Here is a 22,299-nt window from a genome sequence, read left to right as displayed (position 1 = left end):
ATACCCATTTCATCATCATTTTTATTTACTTTTCTCTTTTTTTTCCAAACATATTTTTGTTGTTATTTCTTTTGTTTAATTGATTGTTTTTTTTTTGTGGGTAGCGGTTATATTGGAACAAAAACTTACAGGTTCATACCTGTCGTCGAGGACCCTGGAATGGTCGCCGCTGCTGCTTGATTTCGATTTCTGTTGTTCTGGTTGTTGTGGTTGCTGTTGGAATTGGTGTTCTGGCTGTTGGAGGAGGAGGTAGTTGGCAGTCCTAAAAGTGAGGCTAAGACATCTTCTAGCGATGCGCTGCTCAACGAGCGTTCAGGCGCTTTAGATGCAAATTTTCGATTTCATTTTCGTTTTTTTTTTTTCGCAAGTATTTCAATATTTTTTTTACGTTTCAATATTTTTTTTTGTTAATGTGGCCAAATTGAATTGAATGTTTTTTTTTTTTTTTTTTTGTATAAAAATGCACGGCATAAAATATAAGAATACAAAAACAAATTGTTGTTAGGCTTGGAAAAAATATATAGCGCATTAATAAATGTTCTTAAAACTAAATGTTCATCAACTGATTTGTCACTGGCAACTGGCAAGTCACAACAACAAAATAAAAGATGATTGATTAGTTATACAATTGTCAAAATTACACTGAGAAAATGTTTTGTTATGTACAAGGCAAAATATTTGTGTTTATTATTTACAAATGCAGAAAGCGAACTAAAAGAACGACAGCTCAAAAATCTTACGAATAAATAAATCAACTACGGAAATCAAAAGCATTTTCAAATAAAATATATAAATCAGTTTTTATTGTAGCCACCTTTTGAGCGAGGGCTGTGCCCCGCCCATTTTTGTTGACATATGTGTATAAAGCACTTGATATCGTTTTTTAAATAATTTATACAAAAATCATCATTAAATGTAAGTAAGTAATCGAAAAAAAGACATCTTCAAATCGTTCGTTGCTTTTGTAGTTAAAATAATACATCATCGTCATTAAAAATATATAATGAAATTAAATTTATAGCACGCTTAGTTTTTAAATAGTCAAATTAATGTTGTATTGTTTGTTTTGCTGTTTGTTGTGTGGAGTTGTGTTAGGTACGTGAATTTTTCTAGTTTTAAAAACCAAGCCTAAAATAGAAAATTCCAAAATGAAAACATGAAAACATGAGAAATGAGTTGAATTTAAAATTGAAATTAAAACTGAAGAATGCCAATGATTGCATAGCAAACTTATGCGCAGATAAGTATGCTATGAATTTTGACAGGGACAAAAACAAATATGGATGTGTGTGTATGTGAATGAACAATGAATAATAGGGATAATAATAATACATTTAAAATTAACTGTAGCTGTGTGTGTTTCTTTTTTGTTTTATTAAAAATTAATCATAAAATTAAATAGTACTTGTATATCGTTTAAAATAAGTTTGTAAACACTAAAAATTACGCATTAATCTTTTCACTACATATTTGCTGATTGTCAATTTCAATTGAGTTGTTTATATTGCTGTGTGTTGGGAGTGTGTGTTAAATTTTGTTGTCGTAATTTACAGTCGAGTTAAAATGAAATGCAGTTTAGCAGCCTAGAATATTACACATTCTTTGATTTCTTTCAGAAATTACAATCAAAAAGTAAGCCCATAATACAAAATACTAAAACAAATGTAGAAAATTGCATTTCAAGCTACATCTGCGAGTGTGTGTATGTGTGTGTGTTTGTGTGTGCTATGAAATTATAAAGGGGGGAAATCTCTCTTACTCTACATACTAAACATATGTAAGTTATAAAAGTACGAGTATATATATCTAATTAACGCATTTCTCATTTTTTGTGCTCTTCTCGCTTTGTGCACATTACAAAAACAATAAAGAAATATTGTATGTGTGTGTGTGAAAAAGTATAACGAAATCAAAATATATATAGATATATACGAGAGCAGTGTGTGTGTGTATGTGTACAAATAATGTATAATGTATCGCTCTAGCATAAGCCTAATGCTGTCCAGCTACGGGTGTACGATTACGGGGCAACAGATCAGATCAGATCAGATCAGTTGAGATCAGATCAGATCAGATCAGATATATATGGTGGACTCACCGCCACCGCCGCCCACTCGGCTAAGTCCGTTCATGCGTAGTGGCGGCTGTCCAGTGGCAACCACAGTGCTGGCATCCAAGTGGAACTGCTGCTGATGTAGTTGGTGTTGGGATGTGGGCGGGCTGCTGCTGCTGTCGATGACGGGCGTTTGCGGTGAATCGAGTGGCCGTGTGCCAACGAAGCTGCTCTCCAGCCAGCACTTTCTGTGAGAATGGACAAAGATTAGTAAAGTGACAACCACATACAAATCACAAGTAACTTAAGCATATTTGTAATAAAACACAACACCACAAATACAGCAAGTAAAATCAATATGTGACGTCACACTGCGAGTGAGTCATTCACTTTTGTGCACTTGTGGCAGCTTCAGTTTTTTGTTTTTGGAGCACTAACCTCAGACAACAATGTTTAGTGCTTAATTGCAGCGAATTCACCTAGCTTAAAAGAACTTTTCATTTGCGTTTATATAATTATTTCGCTGATGGAACTTTGTATCTAGCTAGCTGCTAGCTAGCTGGGCTGCTGCTCTTTTGAGACGTGGCACACGAATGAAACGTCGATAGATAGCCTGGGCCAAAATGTGGGATCGAAAGCATAAAATGTACACTGAGGGGGTCACGTTGTATGGTTGGCTGGTTTCGGCTTGGGGTGTCGTCTATGCGACCGAAACACACATACACACACACACGCCAAGCGAACAACGAGCGAGAGCAGGACAGAGAGTGATATAAGCATACGCCACGTTGGCTGCTGCTGTTGCAGATGGAGGGTTGCTGCGGCTGAAAGAGGCGCCTGGCTGGCGGCCTGATTACGGACAACATAAAACTTTGTGCGACACTCGCAAGTGAATCCTTAGATACTCTTAGACAAAACTAGAGGTCTTAATAAAAGCATACAATGTGTGCAAAAAGTCGTTGGAATTATGAGTACATTGAAATGATGGATAAAGCTATAAAGCGTAATCCAAATGTGAATATTTATAATCTTGCAACTCTGATAGTATGTGTGTAAGATATGGAATATAATTCTCATAATTTATGGATCTTAAAAACATGTCAGTTTCGCATTTGTTTCGAGTAAATGAAATATAATACTTGCTAAAAATTTAGCAACATTCCTTAAGTAACCCATATTGCGTCTCAATTATAAATACCTCAAATATTTGAACTAAAGACATGTCTGAATTCTTAGATTTCAACTCGAATGAATTGATTTAAAAATACTTTTAAATATGAGCAACATTATTGGGAACTAATTATAATTTTCAAACATGAAAAGTGTATTAAAAGTGTTTCCGTTAGATCTATAAAAGTCTGCTCTGCCGTATAGTATGGAAATACCTTCGACTGACCCACAATTTCTTTAACTGTCAGCTAGACACCCTGTTTGGCAAGTTGCTCTACTTTAATATTATTGATTTTCATTATGATTGGCACTGCCGCAGGACCTAGTGGGCTCCACTTGAAACGTGTACAAGTGGCTAGCGCTGATTGCCCAGGTACGTAACAAGCGGAGGCTTTGGAGCTTGGCCTGAGACTGACAGTCGCCTCCTTTCTATGCATTGTTGACATTTAAATTGCATACGATAAGCAGAGAGACAGAGAGAGAAGGGAGGCAGAATGTAAGTCATAAAGAGAAGGGCACCTCGTAGGCAGACTTATTAATAGTCCTGGGACAGTTTTGCAAAGGGGACTCGTCAGAGATCCCGCAGAGAGAAAGCGAAATGAAATCAATTTCAATCTGAAAGGCAAGCCATTGTGCAAATGCTCACTGATTCTGCTGTCAGATACGAGGCAGCTCATTGTGTGCGAAAATAATAATCTCAAGTTGTGATATTGAATGGAATCTCAGAGGTAGCTGAGTGAATGGGAAGCGACTAGCAAAAGTCATTTGCCTGACGACAAATACGTTTTCAATGCAAGCTGAGCTAGAGCGCCATCTGTTGTCAAGACTCTGCAAGACTATTGCTGCTGGCGCCATCTACGAACGAGCAGCTGAATGCTGAAGCAATTGCTCCCTTGGCGAATTGCATAAACATGGATCTGACCTGACCCAAATTGCATCTTCTCCACATAACTTGGCAACTGGCCAAAAAGGCAAAGTTTTGAGGTGAAAGTTGCAGGATTTTCTTGCTAGTTGTTATTGTTTGTTTTTAGTGTTTTAGTAGAAGCAGAACACACACATACACTTATACATACGTATGACATGGATATTGGTATTAGTCACTGTGGTTAGCCATTTGTTGGAGAGGAAGACACTGACGTCGATGAGGATGACAAAGCCCAACATTTGAATTTGTGGGGGGCGAGGGGAAATATGTGAGAGGGGTCTGGCTTACCTCGCTGATCAGAACTGGACTTAAGTTGGATGTGGTGGACAGTGGACTACTGTGCACTTTATTTGGAGCTGAGTGAGGTGTGTTTTACAGGTAGCTACGCGTTGTGTATAGTTGCCGGAGAGAAATGAGAATTTTGAATACGAAATGCGTAATGCGAAATATATAGAGAAATGATCGGATCGGGATAGATATAGTGCTAAGAGAGATGGCCGGGTAACTACACACACAGAGGAATATATATAGAGGGGTGTGGCATATAGAAGGCGACTACTACGACAACTTGTGATCAAGTTGAGAATTTGGCTCGCTGCAACGGAGATCCATATCCGTATCCGTTGCCTACCTAGAATTGGGGCTAGCCGAGCGGCTGCGCTGTTGTTGTTGCTGTAGCAACGTCTGATCGTTCACGTAGTGCACAATGGCCGAGGTCACCTCCTTGATGGAGCTCTGGATTTCCGGTGTCACGGGTTGCAGGGAACGCACTCCATTCGCTGTGGTCGCCGCTGTGGCTGATGTGGGCGACGTGCGTTGCGCCAGCAGCGAGTTGGCGAGCCTGCCAAACAGATTAGTAAAGTATTAAAATACATTTTTAAACGATTCTCTACTTTCAAACTCACCTTTCGTGTGGCGTGCGCTGCGAGAGCTTCTCTGTGCTGCGCCAGCCCAGATAAGGCTGACGATAGGAGTTCCTCAGCACGCTGCCGGCGCCGGCGCTGCTGCCGCTGGCCACCGACATGAAGCTGCTGTTGATGGGCGCGCCGCGTGCAAAGCTGCCGCGTTGAGAGACACTCGGCGACGTCTGTGTGGAGTTCAGATGCGAGGTGGACCAACGTGTGGCGCCCACACCCTGAGCATGATGGCCATGATGATGATGGCCGCCCACCGCAGAGCCGACGACACTGCTGCTCTGGCCACCGTGGTGACTGTGCGCCGAGGGACTCAACAGCAGGGGACTACGATCGGAGCGCTGTGATCCCAGCGAACTGAGCGAAGTCGTCTTCGAGTTGAGACCCTGCCAGCGTCCCGAATCCTGTGTGCGTTTCCTCGTAAAGTTGCCCGGCTTGTAGCCGCCAGATGTCGCCGATGTTCCGCCAGCCGCAGCACAGGCGCCATCTGGCGAGCGTGCGGCATTCTGATTGTATTGCCGGAACCAGTCGGGGATGTTCAGACGCTGCAGCGAAGCCTGCACACGCAGCTGATGCTCGCTCAGGGCGGCCGGATTGTGATCGTGCGATTTCTGTAGCTCATTCTCAGGTGGCTGCAAAGAAAAAAAGAAGAGATACTTAGGTTAGCGAAAGTGCTTACAACTTTAAATAGATTGCTAATCGGATATTAGAAATAGGGTTTTCAAACTATCCATTCTATTTTCATGGAAGATTGCAAAAATAAGAGTTTTTCCACATTACTAATCCGATATTTGAAAGGGTGTTTCAATCTTGCAAGTTTATTTTCATGGGAGATTGCAAAAACATAAGTTTTTTAAATGCAATTCGATTAAATTCCGCACATCACTTAAGTTCTTATTTAATTAGTCGGTTTCAAAAAAGAGTAGAGAAGGTTTTTTTAAAGTTAACTGCTAATATTCAGGCTACTATAAATGTCTGCACACAGCTTAAAAATAGCTCAAACTCTGTAAATAAATTTATCTACAATTTATCTTTAAAATACTGCCACATTATTCCTCACATGATTCTCACATCGAACTGTGCTCCTTTCAAAACAAAGCCTCGTCTATCAACAGGTTTCACCAGCTTCTTATTGATTGCCCACCCTTGGCCCCTCAATGTCAGAGTCAGCTGAGATTTTATTGGAGCATGGACACATCCAGCAAAATCAGATGATTTATTGCGTGTCCATTTCACAAGACATTTGAATGATATAATTTCCATTTTATATAGCTCAATGTGTTTGTGTGTGCGCTGAGTCAGCAAAATCAAAAGTTTTGAACAACTTTAAGCAAACTTTCGCCTTTGTTTGTTTGTTTTTCTCAATGGTGTCATTGCTGCCCACACAACTTATGTTCTTGTGGACAATAAAATCCTGCCTCCCCTAGGCCCTAAAAAAGGAAGAAGAAGAAGCAATGGCACTTGCAATATAAAGAAGAGACAAAAGAATTGTGTGTCATTTCTGGGTTATGTGTGTTGCGATGTGTGTGTGTGTGTGTGTGAGTGTGTGGCAGGTGCCACAACTGATAAATGCCCAAAAAGTTATGAAATAGATTATGTACGATTGGAAAGAAGCAGAACACAATGAATTTGTTATTCAAGTGAGCCTTTGACAAACTTACAATTGAAGCTTACACAACAAATCAGCTTAAACATAATTTATGGAACACAATTAAATATTGAACGAATAAAAAAGTTTAGTGTTTGTTTTTAGAGAAGTATTAATTAGCAATTTATAACAAAGTTCTTTGTGACGCATGACTAAAAATAAGATTGAATTGAATCAGAATTATATTTCTATATTTATATATAGATTTCATTGTAATTGCATATTTTTAGTGTGTGCTATAAATTCTATTTTTAATTCTTTACTTTAGAAGAGCTCAGTCATCTAAAAATCCTTTCAATTTGTAGTTTCATACAATTTTAGAATTTAAAATTGATTTCATTTTAACAACTTAAATTCCCTTTTAGATTATTTAAAAACTGAAAAGAATTATATTCTAGAATTATTATTGAAACTGAAATAGAGTTTAAGTTCTTGCTTTTATCTTTGCTATTGTCTGCAAGAAATAAAAGATTCAATTATGCATATAAAGTGCAGTCACTGGAGAAAGATTAAATTCATCTTGAAAATATTTAGAACTTTGTTTTGTAAAAGTTTTCTAGTTTCCTCCTGTGACTGCACTTTATACACAAATTTCCACAAATGTGATATTATGCTTAATATTTAAATGACTCAACTATTTATGTGAGCAACAAACTTGGTAAGAAAAGCACTGCAGTAAACTTGGTTGATTTCAGAGATAGAGGCAAATAGACGTGGCTAATAAGCTTAAAACAAATGATAAACAAGGCTTGGCTTAGCTTTTCTTCGTTCGTTTGCTCAAAGGCGGTAAGACGCCTTTGGCTGCAGCATCTAAGCCTTCTACACAATCTACGCTCACACACACACAGTCACAAGAGACACACACACACACATGTGCGCAGTTGCGTCTCTCAAGGCAAGTGCTTAATAAAAGATTTCAAGTGCATAGCAAAAACTTGAGTTAGCATCTCAAGTGTAAACAATATAGCTGTGGCTACCAACATTTTGCCTTGGCTGTGGGACAATGTGAAAGACAAAAGCGCAAAGAAGACCGAGAGAAGCAGAGTAAAATACGGAGATAGAGAGAGAGTGAGAAGTAGCGTAAGACAAAAGACTGACAAAAGTTAATCACAGTCGTCATACACGTATGCAATGGCACTTCAGTGACTGCAGAAGGAGAGGAGCAAAGAGAGGAGAATAAAGAGGAGGTGGAGAGGTAAAGCATTTGCAGCCAAGGCGCTGAATGTCGTCAGATGGCGTGTGGAATTGTTGTGCCGCAGCTGCAATTGAATCAACTGCAACTGAAACGACGGAGGCGGAAACATTTGCCAGTTGTCTAAGCTTATTTGGGTCATATTCAAATGCCGGCGGGGGAGGAGAGAGGGAGTGAAGGAGACGGGGAGCGGAAGAATTGACTGTTTGGCAGCTGATTTGACGTCAACATGTGATGTGATGTGCTTCGCCTTGCTTTGTTTTGCTTTGCTTTGCATTCGCTGTGATTTGATATGATAAAACAAATTGTCGCTCTCATTTACCTGATCGTATTGCAGCATATTCAGTTCTTACTGTTTGCGATATTTCGATTGTGTTGTTGTTGTTGTTGTTGTTGGTATAGAGTATATGCATTTATTTGTATGTTTTTTACTTTTTATTTGTTTATACTATTTTTTGTTGTTGTCGAATTTTGAAGGAAATGACAAAAGTGTTCCGAGAGAGAGAGAGAGTAAGAGAGAAATTTATTAGACACTCGCATACACACACACACACGAGAAAACTCAATTAGCACACGCACACACATAGAGCAAAAGGAAGTCAATAAAAGTGCCATACACACACACACTAATACACACTGGGCAAAACTGCATGCCATAAAATAGGCACACCCAAAAATCTTTTGTTTGGGGACACAGCGCAAAAAGTTGCTAGGCCAACAACATTTTTGTGTATTTTTATATTTTCGCCACTTTTTTATTTGATTAAATTTTGGGTTGAACGCGCGCACTGCTCCACGCCCCCTCCTACGGCACCGCCTACTCTCCCACACACTTCCGCACTCGCTGCGTAGCTGGTGAGTTGACCTTAAAAAACGACACAGGCAAAAAAAAATAAAAACGAAGCAGAAGTAGGAGCAAAAAAAGTGTCAAACGCACGCAGCAAATACACACACACGCATATGTATATACATATATATAGGTATATAGTATATATACATATAGATATATGTATAATGCGATATATAGGCGATAGTATGGCGCAGCGCGCGCATCAATTCATATTTTATTGTCAAGGGAACGAATGTATTTTGCAGCTGGGGAAGTTGCAAGCAGCAATTCGAATCGAGTTGAGTTGAGTTGAGTCGAGTCGAGAGGCAACTTGATTTCCAGTTGGCCAAATGCGTTTTTGGGGCGCACTCTTGAGGCTTCTCTTATACATAAGTGTGTGTGTGGGCGTGTGTGTGTGTATTTTTCGCTTAGCCTAAGTGAATTAATCAAATTTGGCTTCTACTTGAGCAAACATGGCGCGCGCGACATGCAACACCACGCAACAGAGAAAAGAGAACAGCACGGAACGGAACGCAACGCAACGCAACGCAACACAGTCACAACACACACGAGAGCGAACACTACGCGCCGTTTGCCATTTCCGGCGCCGAAATGTATGCTACGCTTTTGGATTTGTGATAGATACTGAGCAACGGAATCGAGCAGCAAAGCCAAAGTCTAAAGCGAGTGCCAAACGCGTCTTTTATGGCAGCTTTCGCGCATGCCAAACAAATAGCGAATGAGGAGCTTTTTATGGCAAACACACAGCAAGGATGCAAGTTGCTAGTAATGCCCTGTGCAGGCGCAGACGAAACACCCTGTGTGCTGGCGCATAAACAAAACGAACAGAGCAACAGGCGGCTGAGCGAGTGGCAGAGAGAGAGAGGAAGAGAGAGTGAGACACTTGAGTGTTTGACAGCTGCCTAAAAGCAGCAACACCAGCATCAACAACAACAGCAGCAGCAAAAGTAGAGTGTCATTGGGTCGCCTATTTTTAGAGCAGCTCTCGCAATCTCATTCCAACCGGAAAACGTAGCACTCACGTCCCGGAATGGGATGAGCTGCTATGCTGTGGCATGGCAAGACCAGTCGACAGCAAGTTGACAGCCTGTTAAATTGCAGCAGATTATCGGGATCGAGATGCCCGAGAGCTGATGCAGTCTCAGCTGTTTGTGTCACTGTGACAAACGTGTCACTAGGCCACAGCCACTGCCACAGCGGGTGTAAAATGTGGTGAGATGGGGGATGGAATGATAAGCCTTAAATGACAGATAGTAATAAAGTTGAGCAAGTGCCAAACAATTAACAGAGTGACTCGATTCGGGTTATAGATATTAAGTAAAAAACAATATGTGGAAGGTGTGTTAAGGAAAGTTTTCTTAGGTCATTAAAAAGAAATAATGTTTTTGTTTCCTATAAAGGAATTTCAGGGATATTAACTTTGAGAGTTTCATTCATTCATTCTTTTATAAGACAAAGCAGACTTTTTAAAAATCATATAAATTTTGTATTGGTATTTAATAATCAAGCTAAAGAAAAGAATGTAAGTATTTTATCCCCATTATTCCACATATATATTTTTAGAATGTGAATGAGAAGAAAGCAAACTCGTTGTAGAATAAATATTGAATGAATTGCATGAAATTCTTTAGACATCAAAAGGAATTTTCATTATTCAATCGAATATTAAATATAATTTAAGTAGTAATTTCAAAATTCAATTATTTTCTAAGATTCCACAATTGAATTTCTTTGAGATTTCTGAAATATAGAATATCTTTATCTAAGTATAAATGAAAATATGTTTGAATTGTTTTTTTTTTTTCTTTTTTTGTATTTTTTAATGTTGAAATGTTTTACAAACAATGTTAGTCTACATGATGAAAATATTATGATTATGATTAGTATGATAATGGTTATGAATAGTATGATAAGGATTACAAGTTTGCTCTTAGGAAGATAAATGTTAAAGCTGCTGACACTTGGAGTTGTGCTCATCACAAGGTAAGGTAGCGCAGGGCTCTGTCGAGGAAGCATTCCTCGGGTGATCCCTGGCCACAGGCGATGCCACGACGAGATTTGCTGGTCAGCTGATCATACTTTTGCTTCATGGTGCTTTCAAGCAAATGATTGCAACGTTCGGGTTTCTCTAATTCATCTGTCGAGGGCGCCTTAGCATATTCCCGCTTGAGAACCATGCTTATGATGCGAGAGCGAGTGCTGCGATTCTTCGGCTTGCTGATGACCTGCGAACGAGGACGCACCGGAGGCAAAGGCGAGCCAGCATAGACTCCAGATTCAGCCGAGTCCGAGTCGAGTCCAGTGCTAGAGACACCGGCACAACTGCAATAGGTAACGCTGCTCCTTGGCGATTGATTCGAGCTGCTGCCATAGGCTTCATCGTCGCAGATGTCGTACTCTGAGGGAGTCTTGCGATCTATGGGAAGAGCATCGCTGATGGCATAGGGAATGCACTTGGCCTCCATGTACATCAAGGGTTCGTCCACAGCCTCCTCAGCACTGGGTGTGGGACTCACACAACGATCACTCTCCAGCTCGGCAATGCGAGCCTGTTGCACCTTGCGCTCTCGTCGCTGTTGGCGGCGCTCATGACGCTCCCGTTCAATGCGGGAAATCGTCTCGATGGACTCCATGAATAGGTGCAGATCACGCTTGACAAAGCGGCCAGCATCGAGGGTAAAAGTCGTGGTTGTTGTGCCGAAGCAGCTGGGCTCAATGAAGTCGACGAACTGTGTGCAAGTGTAGCTGGCCATTTTGGTATTAGCTTTTAACTGGGATGTTTCACAAATGCGGTAGAGATACTCGAGGTGTGTTTGCTTCACTGGTTGCTGTGCAACTGATGTCTGCTCTCATCCTCGACGGTGTTTATATAGCACTTGAGTCCTTTCAGGTAACCGACAGCGAAGGATATGTCCGAACTACCTGGCAGGTAGGCGACACTTGCCACCCCCTTTTGGTCGAAGTCCCTTCGACGTTTTCGCGTTAAGTGCAAACCTGGTAATTAGGTTGCCTGCCTGGGAAATTCCTTGATTGCTTTTTAATTTTGGCATTTCCCAAAAACGGGCCACTGGACATACGTGCTCAGGTCAGAATCGGCGTCAGGTCTCCAGAGAGATGAACGCGGCTTTTATAGCTTCTCGTGCATCGCTTGTCCATTTCGTCACCTCTTCGCAGGTTGGGCCATAAAACCCACAACGAAATCATTTCCTGGGTTTCGCCTTTGACACTCGGCTGACATCTGTCAGCTCGTTTATGATAGCGACCGCCATGACTGATGAGTTCCTAGTTGAACTAAATCAATATGTCGCTGCTTGCTTTGCATAAGACAATTTGCACATTTGCCTTAAGCTGACAGCAGCTGACAATAAAATGCGACTACAAATCAATGTCTCATCGAGTAGATTTATGTTTGAGATAGTTACACACTGCTGAGTTATCGTCTGTGCTGAATTACAACTTGGTAGTCTATATATAAAGCTGACTGAATAACTTGATACTTTCATTGTGAATTGATAAGATTATGTTGCTTTAATCATTCATGTAGTTAATCATGAAATAGATATGTAGAAGCGCAATTGCGGAAGCTAATTCCGAGATTGTTTTCAGCTCTATCAGCCATTTAGAGGCTAAGGAAAAGATAATTCAAATTGCTAAAGTTTGACTATTCTATTTTAAGAATAATAATAGCATAGTATATTAAGGAATTCCTTCGGTTATTCAGTTAAAGACCTTAAGAACCCGTTGAAGTGATTAGAGTTTTAAGGCGCCATAAAATCCGAGGATTTCAGTACTCGGATTAAACATTTAAGCATTTAGTTAAGCTGCAGAGTTATGTATGGCTTAAGTTTAGATTCGAGTAAAACTCTTGGGCCAAGGATTAAGATAGCAATGCTAAACCAGAAAAAGATTAAATCAGGTTTCATATTCATTATCCTTGACTAATCTTCTTCTAATCTTAATCTGTTGGCTACTCAGGTAATGTGTTTGATTTTACTGCAAGTGCAGCGTAAATTTAGTCAACCGAAGATGGCAGCAGAATAAACATTAAATGGTCTTAATTAAGTGGCAGATATGAATAGAAGTTTGAGCACTCTCTTAAGAAGCTTTGCACACTTTCTTTTATAAATAGCCAAGTGCAATTTCAATAAATGATTAAGCAACTCAAAGTGAACATTAGTCTGCTCTTTGCTGACCCTGTTTAAAGTTGAGCAAGTTGCTAAATTAGTTGACAAGAAGTAAACAGTTTCAAGCCATCAAATGTTTACGATACTCCAAGGGCCCAGACAAGGGTTGCCTGATAAATGAGTGTCGAGTTAAACTGACTCGCAGTTGCATAGTTTGCATGGTCAGCCAAAAACTCGACTTGTGTCTAGACAACAGACTGGGACGCGACTGAAGTGAAGGCGAGTGATTAAATTCATTTTTGGGATCGTCTGGAAATCTGAAAATCACAAATGATGAAGTATCTTTTCTTTGCCTTTTTGCCAAAAGATACAAGAATAGCAAGAGAATGGAAATGCAGTTTAATACTTCTACAACTTGCAGCTGCGCGAAACGAAACGAGATTCATTTGAAATGCACTTGAGAGATGAGAGATCTTTTGAGAATCACTGGCAGAGAGAAAGAAGGGAATGGGAAAGCACTTCTTGTGAAGCTGTGCCGCTGTTCAAATCCATTGAACTTTCAATTAAGCACGTAGCTGCTGGGAAATGGAAAGAGTGGAAGCGTTGCGCCACTTAACCCATTGCTGCCTGCCTCTTTAACGAGCTGCAAATTGTTTTTGGCCACTTAACAGCTTCGAATTAATTGCCTTAAATTAATAAAGCCGGCTAGCCAGCGAGACCTCCGCATCTGCAATCCAAGCCAGACAATTAGCAGGCGTGGCACTTTATAAACTGATTGAGATAACCGCAATAAAAAAATAAATTCACAATACGAGACGCGTCATAGAAACCAGTTTAGTTACCTTGTTGAAGAGATAGCGTGAAGAAGTGGAGCAAATTAGTAAAATTGTTTTTAGAATGCATCAAGTTTATAGCGTTCGCTGCACAACTGCACCCTACGGAAATATCAATTTACAAAACATAAATGCCAATTGGCAAATGACAAGCCCAAGACGACAGCTACAAATGCGCACTTGAGGAGGAGCTGAAGGAGAGTGAGGAAGAAGGGGAGCAGGGGGGAAGTCCGCACACTCGACAACGTTGGGCATGCGTTGACGGACGCCCACAAAACACAAACAAAAGCAACCCAAACTTCAATTGCTTTACATTTGTTAAAGACAAAGCACAAATTGTAAGACAGCGAAGACAACCGACAATGGGGGGACAACACAACAAGCAAGGGGGAGGAGGAAGGAGGAGCAGAAAGAGGCACTCGGCACCTACAAGAGATATGCTAGACTATAATGTGTGTTATTGATCTTTAAAGTGGACGAACTGGCAACTAAATGAGCATAGTTAAAGTGCGAATTATAAAGTTTGCTATAAATGAAATTTAGTAATGGATAAAAATGGAAATAATGAATTTTATAATGATTATAATGACTTATTTATCAGCTCACAAGATAAATTAAATAAATATATATAGAATATTTAAGACTTTTAACAAACATTTTAATTCCTAACTTAACAAATAAATGTTTATAAGATTTAAAAAATAATTATAGTATCAGCATATTATACAACGCTCCTTCTCTGTTTGATTCATGAGTTGGGCCCTGACCTCACGTCAAGCCCCTTTTGAGACACACAGTTCCGCTGCAGACCCCGCCACTGACCGTAATAGGGTCAGAATAATAAAGGCGAAATGAAAACAAAAGTTAAACGTCTGCGTTGCGTGCCGATCGTGCTGCCGCGGGAGACTCGAGAATTGTCTATTTATAGGGCCATTGTAATAACTCCATCAGCAGCGAAAACTGATCCATAGTAGCTGCATGCGGTATGCCAGCATAAACTTCAAACAGATGTCAAGCCGGCGGTCGCGTAATTATTATTAATGTGCTGCTCCCTTCCAATTTCAACCCAACCCAGCAGAACAGAACAGAACCTAAACGAACTGAACTGAACCCAACCCAATTGTAACTCAGTGCACATCGTAACATCACAACACATCTGATCTCATCTAGCAAATATTCAAACAAACTATGCATCTCTGTTTTACATTAAAAGTTATTGCCAGAGATTGTTTCTTTCGCTTTTTATAAAACGAGGCGTTTACTTTTCTCTCTCTTGCTGGTCTGTGGGGTTGATGAACCTTCGGTTCAACATGTGGGGCGGTCTGCGATTTGCTTTTTTGCTTTGGCGTTGGCTTTGGCTTTGGTGCTTCACCAAGCATTCTTTGCCAATGAATGGCGCTGCTTTGATATCGAGTAAATGGGGCCCATGGAACCGTGGCACAGTTACAAGTCGCGGCCACACGTTGGGCGCCTCAGTCAGTCAGAAGAGTCACCTTATATGGCTTTCGCTACGCAAATTCATTGTCACCATTCTGAGAATATTTTCTCAAGTTGACAGTTGATACTTTGCACTAAGCTTGCGCCACTTCCCCATTCACAAATTGCACTCTTGACCCACACACAACCAATCAACCGAACCGAACAGAACTCAACTTGAGAGAACTGCAGAGATAGATAATCGAGCGCTTAAATTGCAACAATTGTCCACTGGGAGGGGGCGTTGAAACATCGCGTTGTCGTCGCACAAAACAAATCAAGAAAATTGCAAACTAATGCTGACAATTTTGTTGGGATTTCGCAAAGTGATAGACGCGCTTACGAAATGTTTCTAAAATGGGAATGGTAATTGAGTTGACAAAGCTGCGAGTCCGATGCTTGCAGGCATGGGAAAGAATTTCTGTGGCTAGATGAAAATATTTCCATTTTAATTTCACTTTAATGGAAATAACTGGTCACGTATAATTTACAATAGTGAGAAGCACTTTTGTCAAACTAAAATGGAATTTCAAAGTGAACGAAAGCAATCAACTAACCTTTAGCTGAATTAGTTGACCGAGATAAACAAGAGAAATATTTTCTCTATTTCTGCTATAGATTGTTACAGCAAGAGAAATATTTTCTCTATTTCTGGTATACATTATTATGAAATTCCAAAAAAATTTCCATAAATTTTGTGCAAATTCTTTAAAATACTGTTATGGTAAAAGTATAGTATAAAGATTTGAATATAGTATTGCTTAAGTCAAACGCTTAACTTGTTTAAAATAGAAATATCTATTCTATTTGAGATTATTATAAAATTAGTATAAATATATCTGTAAATTCAGTATTTTTAATTTTGCCAGTATAAAGTATTCTCCATATCAACTAACATAAATATTTTCTCAATTTAAGGTGTAAAATATTATGAAATTGCAATAAAATATTGTAGATAATTGTGAAATTTGCAACAGTAAAGAGTTTTGTATATTCTCCAAAATATAACACATTATTTATTAATTAAGTCTGGTAATATAATGGCACATCTGGCTAGTTTAATTAGCTTTTACAATACATTTAATTATATATTGTTATGGCTAAAATGTCTGGCTGTCTAACGTCTGTCTATCCGAGTGTTGTTTATGCAAGCGCAGCGCCACCGCCATCGCCACCGCAACCGTCACTGCCACCGCCACCGCCTTTGGCACCGCCACGCGGCATTTGCCACCGCATTTTTGCATGTCGATGAACGCAAATGAAATTGAATTGAGTTATGCGAGTCCACAGCAAATGCAATTTTTGCTTTAGTTTAATTAAATTTTTATACTCTTTTAGTTTTAGGTTTTGTTGTTCGTTGTTGTTGTTTCAATTTTGCGCCTGTTAATGGCGTCAAAGCTGGGCAGCGAGCCAACAAACGAAACTGCTGCACAATTAACTTTTTCAAACAATATAATAAAAACAAACAATGCGCGGCATGCGGCAGACAGCAGAAAAGACAGAAAGAATCAGAAGTTTACCCGGCCCCAAAAGAAAAGTTGGTGCACTCGGTCAGTGGGAGTTCGTAGCACCTTAACATTTGCGGGCCTAAACACTAAGTAATCGCGGCTATTTAAGATGTCGCATCGCAATCGAAACTGGGCCAAAACTGACTGCGTGTTTGCTGGCTGACTCAGCATCTAGTCGCGAGAGTCGAGGTGAAAAGTGCGTTTTGCATAATTTTCTGGCAACTTAAGCAATTGACTTTAATTGCCTAAGCATGGGCGTTAATCAAGCTAATTGCTGACATCAGCTAAGCAAAGTCTCAAGCTACACAGACACGAGGGTTGCCCGAGCGATAACGATAGTCGAAAGTGATGACATCGTAGTTAAGCATACGCAAATGATCTCAGCAAGCGAGTTCAAGTTCATTTGGCAAATGATCGGAATGCTTGAAACACATTAATACAACAATACAACAAATTATGACATAACGATGATCTAATGATCACAGCGAAACAGGTCAGAGTAAGGTAATAATTCGAGGCTGATCACATGTCACTTTCAATTATAAATCTAGACTTTTCACAATAGGTTTTCTTCACTTAAATGAGGCATATTTAATGGCACATGTGTGTTAAAGACCTAATTGAACGACCCTCTCACAAGTGCTCATATTCATCATCACCCAAAACGTTGCGTAACTCTCGTTTTTCTCTCTCTCTCTCTCTTCCGTCTCTCTCTCTGAGTCAGAATGATATCACATAACGCCTGGCCGCAGAGACGAGACTGGAATTTCAATAAACGAGTTCTATTACAAAAACGCATAAGGTCCGCTTCGAGTCGCTGGAGTCTAGCTCAAGTCGCCTCGCGGATTGTTTACAATGACAACAAAGACTGACAAAAATAACAACAACAACAACAACAACAGAGGCAAATAAAGTCAATGCTAAGCGTTTTTATTAATAAATATGCAATAATATTTGCGCGCGTTTCAGCTTTTATATAAACACAAATTGACAAGACTTGTCTGAGCTATGCGACGTTCGTCCGTAATTCAATTGCACGAGCACAAATATTTGATTGCCATCAATCATCAGGGGACTGATGGAGCCCCCAATAGACAAAACAGTTCTCTGTGCAAATTATTTGTAAGCGCAACCTTGGAATTTACTCGCTTATCTGTTGTCACATTTGACAGTCTGTTCCGCTCTCTGATCACCTTAATTTGTGCAGTCCAATGAGAGATGATGTGACATATGCCAAAATCAAAATCAACTCAGATGTGGCGTGTTTTGTTTGTCTCTCTGTGGCAACAACGGATGTATCTCTTGATAATTTCTCTTATGCATATTTTGTGTACAATACAGAAACTATATATAGAGTACAACAATAGTATTGTATAATTTGAGCAATTGAAAGCAATGGCAGCTGTGATAAGCCTGTGGGTCAACGCAGCGTATGCGTAATGTGTGCTAAGTGCAAATGTGGGCCAGCAATAAAGCGAGTGACGAGGTCACTGCGAGACTGCGTAATAATTGATATGCTTGCAAATTGATTATGGATTAAGCGCAATCAATCAAATCAAATGTAAAAGCATAAATCATGCAGACTTTTATTATCTGCATAAAGAACTGATATTATTACTTTTTTACGATTACCCACAAAAAGAAGCAAGCGGAAATTCAATTGAACTCGAATCTCAAGCATGATTTATATGTGCATTAAATCAGATTTATTTTTATAAACTTCCAAGAGAAAGCTGCACTTTAGAACTCAAAGTTGAGTAAGCGTTGCTTAGTTTATAAGCTGCAAATAGCAAAGCTATCAATTGCTTATTGCTTAGCAACCATAAATTAGTTGCACAATTAAATAAACAACGAAATGACTAACCAGTCACGTAAGAGGAAAGTGTTAAAGCATGTTTCAGACATTATCAAAGTTGATTAGCTAACAGCATTATGTAGTTGTGCCCCAACATATTCTGCTCGGAACATGTGTTTGATGATATCTCTCTAGAAGAAACTCACCACCAAAGCTACGCTTCATAAACTCAGTTGCAACCCTTTTTTTTTTTTGCAGCAACAGCAGCATAATTTGTAACATTTATTCAAATGAAAAAACTTGGAAATTATGCCTGACTAAGCTGGGTTGGAAAATGAATTGAGTGTGGTCAGAGGAGGGCAGAGCTAACTGGTTGACCAGCAAAAACATCCCAAAGACACACCCAGAGAGGGAGGAAGAGAGGGGAGAGTGAACTGCGAGGTGTCTGTGGTCAGCTAACCTGTTGGGGTCAACGACACGGAGTAAGGACTCTGTGGGCTTGATGGATTGACAAACTGTTGCAGTTGTTGCCCTGGCATCGTAACAAAAACTCTCGTGTCCCGTACGTTATTGATTGTGAAGTGAACAACCACCCTGAAGTGAAAGAATTGCCAGAACTTAACCCTCGTGAGGTGACGTGACTGCAAACGGAAACGGATGTGGGCGACAAAATCGTTTACGAACCCAAAGAAAAGTGTGCTTCGAATCGTTGTTAAGCTTTAGGAATACCCTGTAAATATTACTACATAGAATTGAAATGCAATAAACCTCACTTGTTTTTGACTAAAGGGCAGCTGGCTATTATTATGAGCAGTTAGCTTGATACTATGTATGGCAAGCATAACTGCATCTGTGCACTTTATGCTTCCTGTTGATTGCAATTAGGCGAGCATGTCAAGTAATTATGACATGGGCAAAAAGAACACAAATGATGGGACAGACAGTCGAATAACAGACTGTTCATATCTGATGTGCTGTCTGTCTGTCTGGCTGTCTGTTTGTTCGTGTGAAGTGGCAACTACTAGAGAGGCAAAGGGCCATTGTCATGCCTCTCTGCTGATGCATCTACTGGCAACAACATAATGGGTCTGGCCCAGACTTTGATTATGGCCACCGTGCCACAAATGTAAAACGAACCGTAATCAAATGGTGAAGGAGCCACAAATGGCAACAAGCCGCTAACTGAAGTTGGCCAACAACCAAATCGGAGATCGGAGTTCTGGCAGCCTTTCAACTAGACAACACAACAATAACAGAACATAACAGAAAACAGTTGCGAGTGCTGCACGTGCCTCGCATTTATCAAACGCATTTCATGCCACACTGACGCTGATATGGCTCGAGCCTCCCTAATGGACGACGACCCTGACTATCTAAATATTATGCGAGTGTAACCTCCATAGACTACAAATAATTTACATTTTATTTTTGTTTTGCTCGACGAATCAGCTGTCGCAGTGGAACCTCAGATTCCTCTCTCTTTCTCCTTCTCTGTTTCTGTCATCACCCAGGGAATTAACTGAGAAATGCGGGCAACAGCAACTGGGAGAGAAGCAGAGTGCAGTACTTGAGCTGACCTTTCTCCGCCATGCCCCATGGAGGGAAACTGTAGCAGACAGCAGGCAGAAGGCAAATGTCATTTCCATTTGCATGTGTCACTGAAAATAAACTCCAAGGAAATGCCAGCAATGGCCAAGGAATTCAGCAAGGAGAAAGTTGCCTTGCAAACGAAGATTATAATTATAATACGCTTGATACCCTAAGCTGATGATAGTTCAATGTCTATAGAGAAAAGCTTTCAAGTAGATTTAATATACAAATTGCATAGAATATTGCAGGAACATGTTGATTGCCTTTTATCTCTACTAAAAGAGGCATTTCAATGTGATTGCAAATGTTGCACAAAGAAAGAAGCTTAGAAGCTATGCACAAAAGAATAAACTAAGTGAAATTCTAAACTGATAAGTTTGAAAAGTCGAAGATGAATGCGTCAATATTTAAACCTATTTAAAAGACAGTAGGGAAACTTGTGTACTGGAGATAAAAAAATTGGAATCTCTACAGAAACAATAATTTTATTGCAGACAACTGAACAAATTACTTAGAAGTGTGAATAGTTTATGATGTCTAAAGAAATTTCCGTAAATCTACCCGCTCTCTTTTCCACTCTCTCAAATATTTCCCCTTCTTGAATTTCGTATGTGTTGCCAAAGGTCAAAGACCACTCAGGAAATATTTTCATGGCGCTTTGATTGATCTACTGTCACGTATTCCGGCATTCCTTAACGGTAGTCGCTAAACAACCCCATGAGAGAAGAGATAACAAATATTATAACTCGTAGAAGGGCAAACAGAACGCAAAAATACCATGACAGTCGTCGACGAACTCGGAGAGAACTGCAAACATTATGCATAATATGCTAAACGATTGCATATACAGTATGTTTTACATAACTAAACAGAGATCTACTTATATCACAAGACTCTCTCTCTCTCTCTTTTAGTTTTGCTGAGCATAAACAGAAAACTGAAAGATGCGGCACATTAAAATGAGATTTATTTGAAAGCAGCGGAGGAACAACAAAGTGTGCGACTATTTTTGGAATGCAATCCATGGCGCGGGGTCGAAGGGGAAAGGCAACAACATACACAGTGGCAGCGGAAAAGGAAGTGCGCGTTATTTGTCTCTATGCTGCGTGCTGTTGTTGTTGCTCTTTTCGAGGGTATTCGACTCGAACTGAACTCTGCAACAACAACAATAAGGGCAGGTGTGCAGTAAGCAGCAAGCAGCTGACATTGTTGTTGTGCGTGTGTTGTCGAGTGTGTGTGTGTGTGTGTTGTCTTTAGTTCCAATCAGCATTGCGTTAGCCTTGAACATTTGCTCGTTGGCTGTTAACTTAATTGAATTCATTTGCCATTGGCCCACACACACACAGATCGGTGTCTCTTTTCTGTGTGTGTGTGTTGTCTTGGTAACCTAGTTTTTTTTTTGAAGCCAAGCTCGTTTCTCAAGTCCAATTAAGTTGTACGGCTTTTTAAGGCTTGGCGACTAGGCAAATTGACTGGGAATGTTGTGCGGAGGTTTTAAGAATCGCCACCGCCTTCAAAGACAAAAAGAGTGCAAAGTACTTTGTAGTGTCTCTTCAAAATGTGCTACTGTTTATAAGTATTGCATTGATCGTGCTGTTCTAGAGTTCAAGAAACTCTGGAACAATAAACAGTGATGATTCCATAGATTCTTTTGCATGAACAATGGATGATCAACGCTCACAATTATGAGTCTTCTGTTTTCTATCTTACAATGAATTACAGCAATGATGTCATTGCTCACACATTTCGTTGTAGTGTTTTTGACACAAATTAAACTCTAATAAATACTGTTATATAGGCAAATATAACAGTTATTCGCAAAGTATCTTATCATTGTCTGTAGAGCTTGTTAGCCGGATTTCAGTCTATCAAAAAGTTGCACATATTAGCTAATTTTCTATGTATGCCAAGCATTAATTACTTTAAGCTTTTTCATAGTCAGCTGTTAAACTGTTATACTGACACACTATTATAGTCATTGCTGCTATACGTCCAGCTAATTCTTTTTTGTTATTACAGAATACATTTAAGAATTTAGTGACTGTTATACAAACTGACATAATGTTATACAATCTATGTTACTGTTTGAATAATTGAAGTAAATGTATCAATTGAAGTGATTGGCATGCAAAATGTGATACTGTTATACCAACTGGTATACTGTTATACCAACTGGTATACTGTTATACCAACTGGTATACTGTTATACCAAGTGACATAC

The 22,299-nt window shown here is 39.7% G+C and overlaps 2 protein-coding genes across 10 annotated transcripts in view; both read right to left on the bottom strand.

The window, feature by feature from the left end:
• Positions 1-22,299, bottom strand: part of LOC117565334 (putative uncharacterized protein DDB_G0277255) — a 61,840-nt gene that overhangs the window by 3,460 nt on the left and 36,081 nt on the right. For 3 of the 9 annotated variants that reach the window (XM_052002585.1, XM_034244383.2, XM_052002586.1), the window contains exons 5-8: positions 5,054-5,694; positions 4,780-4,989; positions 2,099-2,301; positions 140-319 (exon numbers count right to left, since the gene is read on the bottom strand). In XM_052002585.1, coding sequence (XP_051858545.1) covers positions 140-319; positions 2,099-2,301; positions 4,780-4,989; positions 5,054-5,694 — 1,234 coding nt within the window. Of the gene's footprint in view, positions 1-129; positions 320-2,098; positions 2,302-4,461; positions 4,531-4,779; positions 4,990-5,053; positions 5,695-8,224; positions 8,402-22,299 lie in introns of those variants that run through there. The other 6 variants (XM_052002589.1, XM_052002590.1, XM_052002587.1 and 3 more) reach the window with 4 other exon arrangements.
• Positions 10,604-14,019, bottom strand: LOC117565335 (uncharacterized). Its single transcript, XM_034244384.2, has one exon. The coding sequence runs from the start codon at positions 11,503-11,505 to the stop codon at positions 10,729-10,731; it is 777 nt and encodes a 258-aa protein (XP_034100275.1). The 5' UTR covers positions 11,506-14,019; the 3' UTR covers positions 10,604-10,728.

Source organism: Drosophila albomicans, chromosome 2L (genome assembly GCF_009650485.2).
Source record: "Drosophila albomicans strain 15112-1751.03 chromosome 2L, ASM965048v2, whole genome shotgun sequence".
In the NCBI taxonomy this organism is placed as follows: Eukaryota; Metazoa; Arthropoda; class Insecta; order Diptera; family Drosophilidae; genus Drosophila; species Drosophila albomicans.
This window is presented reverse-complemented; position numbering and strand designations above follow the sequence as displayed.

Bases quoted from the DNA above. Each gene is read 5' to 3' on its own strand.
- LOC117565335 (XM_034244384.2), bottom strand. From the start codon at position 11,505: ATGGCCAGCTACACTTGCACACAGTTCGTCGACTTCATTGAGCCCAGC.